Source organism: Syngnathus typhle, linkage group LG9, assembly GCF_033458585.1.
Source record: "Syngnathus typhle isolate RoL2023-S1 ecotype Sweden linkage group LG9, RoL_Styp_1.0, whole genome shotgun sequence".
NCBI lineage: Eukaryota > Metazoa > Chordata > Actinopteri > Syngnathiformes > Syngnathidae > Syngnathus > Syngnathus typhle.
The window spans coordinates 4179942-4196911 of NC_083746.1; the positions used below are offsets into that span (position 1 = coordinate 4179942).

Genomic DNA, 16970 nt, shown 5'->3' on the forward strand with positions numbered 1-16970 from the left:
AAAGGTCATTATTACATTGCTGGGCACCCTTGTCACTTTTTTTCATCGTCAACATCGGTGCCAATCTCTATGTGGTAATTGAATGAGGAACAGTGCAAATCAGTAAATTGGACAAGAAGATTTAGCCTGAACAGCAAAACCGAAAGGAAATAATGCTGAATGGTAGCAATTAGTAACAACTTATGTATGCAGAACACAATATATATATTTACAGGGGAACTAATGAAAAAGTATTATAATTAACATTGATAATCATCAACATTAATTAAGTGGTGAGTCAAATAAATATTATACGCATGTATCTTAAAAATTAAAATTTGGTTTTAAGATCATTGTTCAGTTCAGTTATGTTTTTTGAGTAAACAAGAACCAATTTAATGAGACTTAAGAAAAATAGGAATAAAAATAGGCATTTAAGAGTAATTGCAGTCCATCACTGCAACAATTTGAAATGAGTGATTTATTTGTGTCAATTGTTTACTTTTGTTGGGTCTCAAATTATCATACAAAATTGTGATCAAGTATTTAATAAAGCAGACTTTGACTTTATTTGACCATTTCTATTCATTAAAATGTGTAGGCAAATGGCTTCTTGATCTGCAATTGTTCATACATATTCATAAGTAGAGCGTTTCAAAGCACATAAACACGTAAGGTTGCCAACCAAAGATAAACTGGTTCATTTGAAATTACAAATAATTGGAGCACAACGGTTGAAAAACAAGACTTACAAGTTATGACTTGAGGAATCCAGAAAAGGAAGGAGTAGCAATCCACAAAGTGACTCAAAAGTCATTTGGAAATGACAAATCCCACTTAAATCCAGAAGGTATTCCATAAGGTAAAACCAAACAATTAAACAGCCGGTGAGTCTTCTTACTGCACAAAGGGTGACCCCAAAAAAAAATCTGACCTTTTAAATGTGTGAGCACACCTGTAGGACATTCTCCCTTGATGGCAGATACGCCCCGAAAAGGTCGACCCTTCTTTTAACACGCCCAAATTCACCCATAGATGCTCAATGCAAATCACCACATGAATATTACCATGGTGGCCAATGGACGAATTACGACAAGAAGCAAAACCAAAAGAAAAGTTTTTTTTTCAGCAGTGTCTGAAATCAAACTGCTTATCAACCCAGTGGAAACCAAAAAAATGAATGAAAATGAAATATAAAGGTCCCTAGACTTGAAAGTAGATCTAGATTGTATGCTAAAACAACTGCTATGAAAAAAGGTACAAAAAACTTTCTTTCATGCAGTTCCGGTCCTTTTTTTTTTTTTTTTAAACCGTATTTGTCAAATTTGGAGACTTCTTCAGTTCGAATGATAGCCATTCATATTGGAAGTATCACTTTGATACACGTACGCAGTGAGTGGAGAGGACTGTTATTTGCTTTGGGTCTGATGACCTCTGCCAGGAGCGAAGATACTGCGACAGAAATTTAGCCCCTTGGCTTTATTGATTGACAGCAGAGACTCATCTCCTTGTCAGACTCATGTGATCCATCACCTTTGCTGTCTGCCTCATTTACCTCAGATAAAACGGTAATTTTTTTGAAAGGTGGTAGTCTCTGTGGATAACTAATAGCTTCTTTATTCCTTGAATTCTCTTGCTATTTTCAAGTCTTTATTAATGTAAAAAGGGAAATGCCTAAAGTTCCTGTAATAGCTCCTTTTGTTCATCGTGAAAGGCCACCATACACAATTCATGCAAAAAGAAGCACACTACATGATAGGAAGCGACGTGATAGAATGTAAACTGAACAAAATCGGTGGTTGAATTTCTTTTTGTCAAGTGGTTACACAAAATAAAACAATAACGATCATTTTTTTAAGTAAATGTATAGTCCACTTGCAACTATTTGAGGAAATAAAATTGACTAAATTCAGTGCAAAAAAATGTCTGTGTACTAAATATGAATGTTAGGCGGCGAACCATTAGAAAAAAAAAAAACAAAAAAAAAACTCTACACAAGAGAAACTAAACTAGAAACAAATACAGTAATACTACAATACTAAAGTCGAGCTGTAGTACTAACTACTCTATTGAAGAATATTATGTTAAATTTACTCAATTTCTTTTTGTCCAGGACTTCCATGAAATAAAATCATCTGAATCCAAATACGTACACTACCTAAAAATGTATTTGGATGCAGATACACGGTAAATTCAACACACCAATTATTTTTAGTGAAGCAAGACAGAGTAGAACAAGAAATCAAAACAGGCAAAACAACAGCAACTAACAATGTACAATTTCTCAGCATCCTCCTGCTGCCTCTCTCGCCTCAAAATACTCTGCTGATGATAATCACAGGCAGGTGCAAGACAGAAAACACACCGAAAAACTGCGCACTAGCTTACAAATTGTTCACTGATTACCTCGGAGTCAAAACTGATCATCGTTTTGTTTATAACATTGAAATATTGCTATGTCTGGTGATTTCAATAGATTATACAGATGTACTTAGTAAAGTGTCTAATTAGTGTATTTATTTATTTTTGCAAAGGTTTGCCTGCGATGACATCTCTGTCGGTGCTGGCTTCGCAACGGATGGATTCAATTTCATTTAAGTGATCTTTTATTTGCTGCTGTCGTCTGCACAGCCACTGAGTCAGCAGGCTGACTGCTAGCGTATGCTTTATATAATACACAAGTTGCATGGAAGTGAATGAATGAATACAATTAGGAAGAAAAGTGATTCAAACTAAGCGTGGTTATATTATCAGTGTTGAATGTTATTAGTTACACAGTCTAATGATATTCATATCAAACTCATTAGTAGTAATTTAACATTATGTTTATCGTGGAATCTAAAAAAGCTTGATTGGAACACGAATCACTTCTGCTTTGGACTTCTTTCACTAAAGTGAAGGTTGAGTCGTTTATTGTTTTTTCGGTAGACCAATTCTTGTGGTTTTTGAAAAAAAATACATGATTTGATTGAACATTTAGCTGTTTTCTTTATTATTTCGATTATTTGATTTTCTTTTGTGTGCATGCTTTTGTTTTATCGTAAATTTCAATTGGGAGCGACAAATAGTTTAGGTTGGTGAACTGTTCATATGTTTAACTGTCTTTTAATAGGTTTAAATATGTGGGATATGTATTATTATTAAAAAATATATTTGATCTTTCTACATTTCAAATTTTTTCCTATCGGAGTGTATCGCCATCAGTAAATGGGGGTTCACTGTATACATAAATTTAAAAAACAAAAAACACCTTGTCGTAGTTTGTTAAATACAGAAGTCACCACTATGTTATGCTTGTTTGGAGACGTTACATAAAAGTCCCAAAGATCAGCTCGTGGGAGAAGTCAATGTAATGCTATTGAGAGCGTCACAAAAGACGGCCTTGGCAGATCGTGACTCCGTTGGCGATGACTGCACAAGTCCTCATGGAAGTCACATGTTGAGACATGAGACTTGGTGGCTGCAGTGTAATGTGAAAATGAGATGTGTACAGAGTAATATATATATATATATATATATATATATATATATATATATATATATATATATATATATATATACAGCACATTTAAAGGTGTTGACACACACACACACAAACAACACACACACATACTACAATGGGTGACCTTCAGGTTTGATCATCTGCAATGCGGTGATCAGTTTTATTGATGTAAAGGCACACTGCATTGAAAACACTTGTCCAATGAAGTTCTCATTATCTACTTTATCTATAACTATGTGTTGCTTTATGCCTGCCAAAGATTTGTATTACCCCTGCCAAGGAAATTATGTTTTCAAAGCTTAATTTTTAGCTAGTTTGTAGAATCCTACACAGAGATTTTTGTGAAAGAATGCAGAATGGGGACTATATAATCCCAATAGTGTGCAATTTTTGGAACTATTGCAAGACATTTCACAATAGTTGCTCAAACCTTCCACAAAATATCATCAATGGGAGGGATCAAAGAAGAACCTTGAATGTGTCCATACAAGATTCAGACAATTTATTTTTTGTATTTATTCATTCTCATGTTTCTTTAAAAATGTTGGTGCTATCAAATTCTAGGAAGTGACATTGGATCTAAATAGTTTTCTCCTAAAAGTATACATTGTAAAAATTACAACTTGTATTTTTTAGCCTAAAGCAGGCCTTTGAATGGGAAAAACTTTCTAAAATAAATTACTGACAATTATGGCAACATTGTTAGTTAGGGCAATAAAGCAAATGCAGAAGAGACAGTTTTCATGACAGCAAAACTTAAACCATCGTAAAATGTTTCATATTAAAGTTTGTTGCCCTCAAATTTGAAGTTCACCAAACTCTATTTATTTATTTATTTATTTCAGTGTACATATATTTTATAGTGCTAACGGCGAGCCAAGGTCTTTAACAAAACTCACCGCTCTGTTCCACGTTAAGTGCCTTGCGAACTTGTCGCTCCACAATTTTAGCAAAAGATGCGGTCTCCATGTTTGACCTGCAAAAAGCTCAAACCAAGACTTCATTTTACATATCCTCTCCAGCATTTCCACCGTGTTGATATGACCCACAGAGGTAGGCGTCACCTTTTAAGCCGCTTGCACACAAATATCTAAGCTGTCACATGCTTGTAAAGATGTCGCTAGCACCACAAACTTCCAACATGTCCCACAGATAACAGTGACACCTTCTCAGCTTGCTGCTGGCAATGTCAAGTGCAGTGCTGTCACAGTCACAAATTGTGTTTGTGGAGACGTGCTGGTTTTGTATGGTGGGACATAGATACGAGTACATGTCAACATCAAAATAATTTTAAGACTTAAGAAAAACTAGTGCTCAAGATTTTAGCCCGGAGCTGTCAACACAATGGGTCTCGTTTACAAACTGCGAGCAGAAGAAATTTGTGAGTATACTGTTGGTAGGATGAAATTCACCTGGATTTCGGTATATATTTTAGTAGCGCCAATCTTTCGTAGCTACCACTGCTGCTGATCAAAAGTGGTCTTTGTTCAAATACGAATGAATATTGACATCTTCGAACTGAGATGTGCATTGTTGTGCAATTGTTTTTTTTGGGCATCTAGTTTTAAATCGAACCATTATTGGTTTGGAGGAAATTGACTTGGGTGCATTAGTTATTATCTTCACATCATTACCAAAATTTGCACATTTTACAAAAATCGCATTACTACAAACAGAAGTAATATAGTGTAATCTACAACACAAAAAAATAAACATAAAAAACAATATGCCAAGAGGGTATGAGTTTTCCAGAAAACACCAAAGTGTTAACAGTGTTTTTTTTTTTGCTTTGTAATTCAGCTAAAATTATATCAATCTTGGCCTCGATAAAGTTCCTCCCTAATGCCATAATGAATAGTCAGTTACTACTCTCCTTTACTTTGCAATCCAGGGACAAAGATCTCACACTCCCACGCTTTATTTTTTCACGTTAAAAAAAGGTATGATTGAAATAAAAATAGTTTCTTAATCGTTAAAAAGGGGACTATTGTTTCGGCTCCCTGACTGGATGTTGCAACTGTCATGAAGATTAGTTAGATTTCCTATTAGCCGCCACCCAAAGACGCTACGTTATTTGTTTTTGCCTTTCTGCTGCAGTTATCTACTATATGCGTGTGTATGTCACAAAGACTGGGAACAAAACCTATCTTCTACCCTCAGATATCTATGTAATGAAGCCTGTACACAATGTGCTAACTGCCAATCAAAGAAAACAATCATTTATCTCGTGGACTATATACTACCTGGTTGATGGCTCGATTTTTTTTTTCTCATGTAAACACGCCACTGGTTTCTGTCTAAATATAGAACACCAGGTCCAGCCACTAGAAGACAGAAACTGAAAGCAAGATGAAAATAAATAAATGATTGGTTGAAAAAAAAGAATACCCAAAGCTATTGTGAGTACCAAGGAAAATAAAGCACACTCGTATGATTCTTGGCGGGCGATATGAATAAAATGAAAGCTCTGAGGCTAATGTCATTTTTCCCCCAAAACAGAGAAATTTTCTGTTTCACTTCACAGACAGACACACTCACAGACCCACACACAAATGACTTAGGGAGAACGACACGGAGAGAAAGCAGCAGAAAGCAAGACCACGGCAGCATAAGACTGCCTGCTGCACTGCAGCAAAAATTCACACGGCCAACCTCATCCAACACACAACCTCCTGCACTAATCAACACAACCATGAACACAAGAACCTTTACATTATAATTACAACAACCGATCATTACAATGTAGTCACACTATATTATATAGTATGCTCATAAGTGATGATGTGAGAAGACTCGGGCCAGCTCTGTACATACTCGCGCGGCAACGCATAGCAAATAAAGGGAAAGTATTGCCACCATGCAAGTCCATCACATTCCTCGATGTAACGTTTGTAAATAAATACGTGAATAAATCCAGTTTTTTTTAGATAGATTTATCAGGCATCTTTATAGATCAAAAACTATTTTGAAAAATAAGTATAATTTATTATACTATATAATTATGTTTCTGTTTTGACAAAATCGATAATAATAATAATAATAATATAATAATAAAAACTAAGCAAAAAGGTCAGGCCACAGAATGTGCCACAAGTTAAATGATAAATGTTATATTCTGCCCAAATAATGCTGTATTTTTTTTATAGTTTTAGTTTAATTGAATACAAAAGTACTATTTGGAGGAATGAATAAATTATCAAAAGAAAACATTGGGAAAATAATACTTCAATCTTTGATCAACTTAACAGACATGTAAACATGGGTGGCATTGAAATTAATAACTGAGGGCTAAAAATGTCAACTGTTGCTTCTATGTGAATTTAGGATCTTTCATGAAATGCAATAATAGATAAATAAATGCTACTCCTAAAACACTCCATAAACATGACAGACAAGTTATACTGATGATGTTATTGCCAGTAACAAAATGATCTAATCTTTTGCATTAGTTACTACGTTGGAGGTTTGAGGAACTGTGCAGAAAAGACCATGAGAGCCCCACAACATACAACTGCAGTTTTGTATCAAAAGATTAGTGAAGTCCCTGGTAACTTAATCACACTCACAAAGTCATGGCTGATATGGTCGGTAGGGTAATCAAGACGCAGGAGGCAGACGATCACAATGGGAGATACGCAGGGACGCCTCGAAGGCTGTATTGGGAATATGATTAAAACCAGGATAAGAAAATGCAGACAAGGTAGGGAATATGATCAGAGAAACAAAAAGAAAGGATAAATAGCCCAATTATCTTATTTAGTCTGATTTTTTACGTGGTTTTTTAAAACCTCCCATCTAGTTTTACTCTAGCTTTGCTCACCCAGTCTCAACCAGCGTCTAATATATTACCCAGCATTTTTGCTGCACATTGAAATGTTCACTTTGTCTTGGGTGCTATATGCATGGATGGATGGATGGATGGATGGATGGATGGATGGATGGATGGATGGATGGATGGATGGATGGATGGATGGATGGATGGATGGATGGATGGATGGATGGATGGATGGATGGATGGATGGATGGATGGATGGATGGATGGATGGATGGATGGATGGATGGATGGATGGATGGATGGATGGATGGATGGATGGATGGATGGATGGATGGATGGATGGATGGATGGATGGATGGATGGATGGATGGATGGATGGATGGTGGATTTTTACAGTGCATTCAACAGTCTAATGAAAAATAATTTTTAAACATTCCTTGTGTGAGCTGTTTATTGCATCATTGCTAGATTTATTTTCCAGCTAATTTTGTGAATCATTTACCCATCCAAATTATGTCAAACGTAGCTGAGATTCCCAAATTAGACGTACAGATGCAAATAAATACCCTGTATAGGTCTATCCTCCTTCGGTGCAAAATAAAATAATATTCCGCCAAAGCAATGATCCCCAACTTGCTTCTTGGGTATAATGGTGGACAAAACCAGTTAAAAATCCCTGACAGAGTATATTTCAGCAAAAGTAAATCAAAATTGGCCCCCTCACATTCAAACAGCACTAGAAATTGATGCAGTCAACATATAATGTGCTACACTGTATAGTGGATAGTGAATGGATATGTCTGAAAGCAATACGATGTTCCGAGTGTGAAATATATCCCACAACCTGAGCAAATAGTCAATGTTGACCATAATTGGGCCTTTGTCAAACACCTCAGAACCCATGAGGGAAGCACGAGCAAACAGCAGTATCGTGTCGAGCTTTTTCTTCTTGAGTTCGGAAGCACAGTTGACATTATGGTCCAGCGTAATAAATGAGCTGCAGGCCAGCGATGACTCATGAAATCATATCAGCAATCAATCATAATCAAATCAATGAGATGTACTCTGGGCACAGGAAAGTATAAGCAGGGCCCGGCGGACCTCCTCGTGTTTTCCTGCTCTCCTCATCGGTCTAAAAAGGTGAATAGTGGTGCTGTGGATGAATGATTTGGCATCTTTTATAGCTTTATTGGAGTTACCAATTAACTGAATGGTGTTACAAGGAATGCCCATGTATCCAATGTTTTTATACCAAAAAAGGTAAACGACATACTACGGTAGAAAGGTATTTGTTAAAAACAAATTTTAAAAAATCTGAGAGCCAGAGTGTTTAAAACTGAATTCCAGTCTAAAGTAAGACAAATGTTCGTCCTCAAGAAATACTATAAAACTGATTTTATATTGCATAACTAGCATCATTAACGACACCACTAACACTAATGTGTAGAGTGGAGTCGAATCACTTCAGCAAATAACATATAAGTCGACAAAAGGTACTGAATATATTTAAATATATATACATGGGTTTTGATCCTTGACCACAAACATATTATTAAGAGACACTGAAACTGTTTAAAGTTGTGAAAAATGCAAAATATGTCTCCTCTAAAGATCATTGTGTTCCTCTCACATTACTATTAGCATAATACCAAGATGATATAAAAACTTTGTCGGCTCCAACCTGAAGAAAATTTATATTGAAAATAATCCACAAACTATCTTGGAAGACACTGATGTTCTTCAAGCTTTAGTCAATTAGAAAGCAACACTTAAACTGTGTCGCTTAAACACATGCTTTTAAGAGGCAGCCATAAGTCTTTGTGTCGATGTAATATATCTTGCCGGTTACAAAACCCACAACTTTACTTTGGATGGCAGCCAGAGGTGTGATAATACTGAAGGGGAAGGAGAGTGTTAGAATAGAAACAAAGACACACTCACCAAGAGGAGGCGTTTGTTTTGGAGAACACTGGTAAATACTAGAAATGGAAGCTTTATCAACGATTTACAAACGATGAATCAATTCATTTGAATCTGATGGCATTTCCTCCACAAATATTCTTAATACCTATTTCCTTGTGAGTGTTGAACTGAGCACAACAACGTTCCCAGAAAGGAGATGGACGTAGCTTCCCTGAAATTGCATCTATTCACATATTGGTTTTCTTTCAGTAATAAATTACAATCGCCACTAGCAATGAAGTTGGGGTGTTGTGTAACATGTACCGTATTTTCCGCACTATAAGGCGCACCTAAAAACCTCGAATTTTCTCAAAAGCCGACAGTGGGCCTTATAATCAGGTGCGCCTTATATGTGGACCAATATTGAGCCACTACAGCAGGCGTGTCCTAAGTCCAGCCCGCGGATCTAATGTATATATCTTTTATATGGACAAAATTTCAAAATGGGCCATTCATTGAAGGTGCGCCTTATATTCCGGTGCGCCTTATAGTGCGGAAAATACGGTAAATACCCTGGAATGGATCGTTTGCTTTATTTAAAAAAATGGGAATAAACTTTTCAAAATAAGAATAGAAAAATAGGAAAATTCTGAACACCAAATGTAGGATGATCACACACAATGCTCTGTCGATGTAACATGCTCATTAAATGAGGCCCATCAGAGGCAGATTAGGGTTGGGAAGAAAGATATTAGCTTTAATATGGCTGATCTTCCAAATAAAGCAGAAAACAACCAGAATGTCAAGAAATCACCAGTCATTTCCTTGCAACTATCATCGTTTAGCCACTCCTCAAAAAGATGAAACCTGTCACTTTGAATGATGAAACAAAAACAGCGATTCATTTTGTTTTTCAACATTCGCATCAGTTGCGTTGTTGTTTTCGTGGTGAGCAGCTGGCTCACTTCACAGGTAGATAACAGTATCTACGCTTTTAATTCCCTCGACCACTTATCGCCTCTCTTCAGTGACAATTTACCTGCAATCTATTTTGAAGAAGAGGTTAAATTGAATGAAATGTCAGCTATTCACAATGCCTGTTTTTATTTTTCTAGAATAGCTTTGATGATGTGTTTTAAAGTGATATCAGTGAGGTAGGTGTTTTAGGCACATTAAATGGACCAGCACGGGATAACATGACCCCTTTTAAGTGGTTACCATGGAAACCACACATTCACAACAACATCATCTGTGATGACTCCAGTGTACGCCCTTACTTTCATTCGGAAAGACTGCTTTGCGCATTGAGCTGAAGGAAGCTGTTTCTTACAATTTGACACCATCTCATCAGGCAGCATTTTATGAGTCACATATGTGATGCACCTCTGCAATAACCAAAACAAGCAAAAAAATGATCATTCCCTCGATCAAAGGAGAAATTCACATTTTGGGGATTCAATGGATTAAAATGTATGCTCAAATGAACTATCCAATTTCTCCATACATACATTTGCATGGTCTGTCCTCATTGATCTTGTGATCCAAGTAGCAAGGTAGTTGACTGAGATGAAAAGCAAGTTGTGATTTTGCATGGGATGATTAACAAGTCCAGTGAATATAACATGTATCTCAATATATTTATTTAATATAAGTGACCAAACACTTATACAGTAACAATGATTGATACATAGATTGATGAATGTTTTAAGTGTACTCAGAGGGGTCTATTTTAGTGCTCAGTGCTAGTCCAGTACAAGGTCTAGTCTAAATCTACACAGATGGCTGTTGTATTGGGTTTTTGTATTTTTGCAGATCCAATTATGACGCAGTTAAAAACGTGTTTTGCGCCGGTGTGGGCGTAAACACTACAGACTTGATTTGGAAGAAGAGATCACACAACTGTGAAGGGCACACTGATAGACAGTTTTCCACCCCAAGAGGGTGAATTTAAAAATATAGAGTCATTAAGATGATAATAAAGTATTCTTGATTTCCAATTACTTCTACTGATAGTAATAAAGATCTGTGTTAACATGGACACTGTGATTGGCTGCAGACCAGTCCAGGGTGTAACCCACCAATCATAAAAGTAAACTGACCACCTTACTATAATTAGGTTTTAATTAATATTAAAATATTTAATAAAGTACATTTGTATGAGGGGCTGATGCATGTTTGTTACTGAATCCGAGCAATGCGCCATGCTGGTTGGAGGCGGGTATTTTTAGCCAACGGTGCCATTCTCTCTTAATTGTAGGAGTTGTGTTTACATGTTAACCCACACGTTAGCACCATATTTTTTCTTTGTTGCTTCCAATTAAAATAGATGTACATATATAATGCAAGCAAGTTTCTTACAAAACATATCATGCTCAAGCATTTTAATTCATTCAAGTTAATTTCAAAGAATTACATGTTTGTTCTATTTAACAGTTATTTGCCAGGTGCTACTGGCAATCGGGTGCTGAGTGCATTGTGTTGTCATGATTGATGGAAAAACTGTATGTAGTGCGACCAATAAAGAGTGAGTGGTATAATTGACCAATCACTGGTGGTGAGTGTAATAAGATTCTCATGAAGATTTGTCCTGTGTACAATGACAGACCAATGAAGAGTGAGCGATGTAACCAAGTAATTTTTCCTACTCGGACAATGAATGACATGGAACCCGCCCACTCACTGTTATAGATGCTCGACAGCTGCAGTCCATGCAAAAATTGGTTACTGCATTTTTATTGCTATTTTTTCAACTTGTCTTGTCTTGTTTATTATTATTTAATGTGTTGTAATACGCACTTTAAAATTGGCCTTCAAATGTAAAGTGAAATATAAATAAAAATGTTATTATTATTATTATTATTATTATTATTATTATTATTATTATTATTATTATTATTATTATTATTATTATTATTATTATTATTACTTAAAGAGACGCCCAGTTGCACACTTTTTATTAGGTCGCGGAAAAACATTGACATTTGGTCATTGACAAAACATCTTTAATGGATGGGTTGGTTGGATGGACGGATGCATCTGAATTCACTTTACAGGGTCTTTAAATTGTATTGTCCTGTTTAATCTGGCAGCAACTAACATAAGGCGACATGAGAGATTGTTAGCAATGTACCCAAGCATTACAGACTTCGAAGGAAAACACATTGCATGTGCACTGAAGTACAGCATTACTTAAAGCTTGATGCGCCTTTTGTTAACACAATTATCCTGCGTATGACTTTAGAGGAAATTGGTGTAAAGTCAAAATACATAGTCCTGAGCCCCATAATCTCTTTTATAATGGCCATCGGGAAAAAAAACTACAGCGTTAATGTTTCACTGAGTGCCCATCATTGCACAGGATAGTTCATGACATAACCTTATCCTCCAACGTTTACCACATTACTGACCTCATTAGATCACTTCCATCCATCGTGGCCAGAGTGATCCTTTTAAGTGACATTTGTAAAGTTTCAAGACGACATCTGCGTCATCGCTTACTTACTCATTGTCTATTCCTTCCACTCAGCTGGCTCATTACTTAATTGACTTAATAAGTCCAAATGAACTGGTCAGACTGTCAAAGCTTGAACGACCAATGACCACGTAAGCATGAAAGAAGGGTCAAAAGCAGACTTCCTGATTTCTCAAAAGACATTAGGAGGATGCAGACTGTACCATTTGTATTCTGGGGTGGAGGAAATGGTTCCATCATCACTCAAACAATCATCATCACTCAGTGGAAAAAAGGGGGTGGGTCCTCTAAACAGTGAAATATATAATGTTTGCAATACAAAGCAAAAAACGGACAAAGGTACTGTTCATTAACTCACGTTGGGGCACTCATGTTAAGGCACCCCCAGATCAAACTTGCAATGATCCCTCAGCTGGAAAGACTTGAAATTGGTCTTGAACTGGGTCTTAATTCCCATCATGTATGCCCAGCTTGACAGCCTTGTCAGCTTTGCCTGTCTGTTCCTACAGTTTAGGTGCAGTTACTATAAATACAAGCATAGAGATGGAGTACCATATCTAGGCCTTTTCAGATGAGGCCTCAAGATCAGCTGCCTCGTCGCTATGACAAGAAAAACACGCCTGGTTGGAACTGTTGTGTGATTTGTTTGACAGGTAACATGCTAGTTATCTCTGACACTGCCTCGCTACGTCTTTAAAGTCCAGCTTGCTGATTCCACACAAAAAATCTTGACGCTATTTTTTGCCAAAATGTGTGGTCGGCCTCAAGTAGCCTGGATGAGGTTCTCGCTTTGGATTCCTATAAGCTTGAATCTGAAATGATAGCGTCTGCCAACGTGATCCGTCGCAATCAGTCACTTATCAATGCCTTTCCCGTCACCAGCATTTAGACCTTTATAACTCAACATGTCAAAAGTGAGCGCTCTAACTGGAGAGCTGCTACAAAATGCTCAAGAAGAATGAACCAGCTGACAATTAATCAAAAACCTCCATACATTTCATCTTACCAAATGTCTCGTCACTTCAGTACGTTTACGTTGCTACATTCTTTTGGTTCGCTGATGGTTTAGGGGTGCAGTCAGCTGAGTTTGCCTCTCCATATGTGGCGACCAGTTCAGGGTGTCGTCTACCTTTCACCTAATGACAGCTGAGATAGGCTCCAGTCTGACCCCCCGTGACCCTGAACGGGATAAGCCAAGTCAAGTCAAGTCAAGTTTATTTGTATAGCCCTAAATCACAAGCAGTCTCAAAGGGCTTCACATAGACAGAAATTGACAATTATTCTCAAAGCATCCCCTGATCTTAAGCTCCCAAAAGGGCAAGGAAAAACTTAAAAACCCCTAGCAGGGGGAAAATGAGAAACCTTGAGAAGGGACCACAGATGGAAGGATCCCCCTTTCAGGATCACCAGGTTGAAATGGATGCAGAGAGGGCACAAATGATACAACATGAAAATCAATTAAATAAAAAGTGGATGTCCATGTCACAGCAGAGGGCTGCCGAAAGGAGCCCTCAATTGTCCTGGCAGTGCTCTTCGAGGAGGTTGAGCTGCAGTTCCCCTATCCTGAATTGGCCACGAGAATCCAGATAGCCGCTGTCAGCATGGGTACCACCTAACCACCTCCCCGGCCGGGGAGGGGGGAGGGAGGGGGTGGAGAGGGAGAGAAAACAAACTCCAGCCGAATCGGCCACTACAGGTTAGTTAAAGGCCATGTCATAGAAATGTGTCTTTAAACGTGTCTTAAATGTTTCTACTGAGGTAGCAGTCCTAATATCCATTGGTAGGGCATTCCAAAGCTCTGGAGCCCGAATAGAAAATGCTCTAGAGCCTGCAGACATTTTCTTAGCCCTCGGTGTCGCTAAAAGGGTAGCGTTTTGCGAACGAAGGTTACGAGACGGAACATAAGGAACAACTAGGTCGACGAGATATGAAGGCGCTAAGCCATGCAGCGATTTATAGGTTAATAGAAGAACCTTGAAGTCACATCTTAAATGGACCGGAAGCCAATGTAAGTTGGCTAGTATTGGGGTAATGTGATCAAATTTTCTTGTCCGAGAGAGCAGCCTTGCAGCGGCATTTTGTACTAACTGTAGACTTTTGATGCGGGACTTAGGAAGACCCGAAAATAGTACATTACAGTAGTCCAGGCGCGACGTGACGAACGCATGTATAATAGTTTCCGCATCACCGGAAAAAAAAGACATTTTCCCCTGAAAAATGCTACAATCTGGAAGCTAGCTAGTGTTAGCAGCGGGAAGATTCCTTTGATTTCAGGCAGTGTTGAAGATGGACGAATGGATCGCCTTCCACTCTTGCACACTGGCTGTTCATTCGGCATTCTCCGAAGACTTACAAGTGAGTGACAGACGGTCCAATTCCGTTTCCATTCCCAACGCACACGGTTGCCGCTGAGCTTCAAGTTTTGGGCAAATTAAGCCTGTTTTTCACTGACATGTAGCGAATGTTAGTATTCCGTCAGGGTTTCTTAAAGGTTCCAAACAGTTGTTCTTGTGTGCTTTTCTTTGCAACAAGAAAAACTGTTGAAGAAAACTCTTGGCCAATGTCTGGCATACGTCTTTGCGACCCTTTGCAACCTTGCGTAAACCCTCGCTAACCTTTGCTGCTGGGTGAGATACAGGTTTGAGGCAAATTATGTAAATTATACCTCAACTGCAAGTTTTTTTAATGTTACGAGTGGAAGTTAGCTTGACAGATGGTGGATGGAAATTTAATATGAGGAACATTGGAGTGTGCAGTCGAAAGTGTCTGAAGCAGGTAACTAAAAATTCTTTCGTCTGAACAAAAGAATCTTCGGATAAAATAAATATGCGACAAATGGCAAAACACCTAAAAATGTAAAATAATACAAACATAAAACTATCAAACATATTACAACACTTGAGTTTCTTCATTCTGCTCAATGAAATTGTGTTATTTTAAAAGCGACCTAAACTGTAATGAAGTAGTTAATGTAAATTATATCAGCCTATATTTAGCTCAGCTAATATATAAGATATAATAAATTTAATACTTAACATGTATTTCTATAATTATTTTAGTTATTTTCAAATAATATTTGTGTAGACATGTGACATTCTATGTTAAGAATTATATTATGATTTGTTTGGGGTTTTGTATCCACCAGCTAACTGTTTATTATTGTGACACAGTATAAAATAATATCTGAGTGAGAATAGCTTGAAGTTAACTGCAAGTAAATTACCTGCGAATAGAAAGCACAATTTTTCCTGTTGTGTTTTCTCGGATTGGCAGTACAAGACCAGCGGAAAGGAAATCAAAAATAAGGTGCTAATGATTATCTTATGAAACAAATCAAAACAAACTGTCAGAAGGTGTCTGGACTAAAGGAATTTAAGAGAGGCAGAGACTAAGAATATGCAGATTACGACTACTTTGCACATTGCAATTTAAACCAACAATCCAAATAAATTTCCATTGAAGATATATACATCATATTGTACATATATCCATTTACTCTGCACAAAAGATGTTATTTAACAGAATAAGTAATTTAAAATAGCATAATATTTTTTTTAACCGAAAAAAACTTGGTATTTGTTTCAGTATCATCAATACTGGCACCAGAATTCACTTGGTATCAATCAATACGAAAATTTCGCACAGCTTTCTATAACTCAAATTCCATAGTTCTGTTTTTATTTTATTTTATTTTTTTAATTGTTGCTTCAAAAGCTATAGCTATCTCGTGCCATGTTGTTCAGGGACACAAGAAGAAACGTAAAAACCCGAGTAAGGTAAATTGTGTGACATGGTAGAAAACAGTGGGCGGTACAAATATTGCTAATAGTTCACTTAATGCTGAAGCAAACTTTTTGCGTCCACCCAAGGACAGACTTGATCAACCTGTATTTGGGGGAAAGAAATAGAACAAAGATATTTTGGTCTTTCAATGATCAAACCATTAGGTACAGTCTAATGAGATCCACTCAAAAAAAAAAAAAAGTGCCTAGGAAAAGATGATGCTTGCTTTTGAGTGACACTGCCAGCGAGGCATTAATTTAATAATATATTTTGGGTTTGCGGCACACTGCACTGCATCATACTGAGAACTGTTTGTTATATTTGTGTTTGAAATGCATTCGACTATGTCAAGGTGCACCTAATGTTGTGGTCTTCTTTGCCCGTATTCAACTGTTTCTCCTGCAGTGTCAGAGCGTCTCTCCATGCAGTCGATGTTGATATGTGGTGCAGTTGCACTGTACTGCTGAGCTCATCATCTTCCATCCGCCAGGCTGCATGGAGTAACAAGTAGCCCCGCACAACACAGACACACACCACCAACACCACCAGATGCATTA

The 16970-nt window shown here is 37.2% G+C and overlaps 1 protein-coding gene across 2 annotated transcripts in view; it reads right to left on the bottom strand.

Moving 5' to 3' along the window:
• fgf14 (fibroblast growth factor 14) overlaps positions 1–16970 on the bottom strand; it is a 61708-nt gene that overhangs the window by 43743 nt on the left and 995 nt on the right. The window contains exon 1 of one of the 2 annotated variants that reach the window (XM_061287026.1): positions 4381–4464. The exons of the other annotated variant lie outside the window; for it this stretch is intronic. Coding sequence (XP_061143010.1) covers positions 4381–4450 — 70 coding nt within the window. The 5' untranslated portion in view covers positions 4451–4464. Of the gene's footprint in view, positions 1–4380; positions 4465–16970 lie in introns of those variants that run through there. 2 annotated transcript variants of the gene reach the window in all.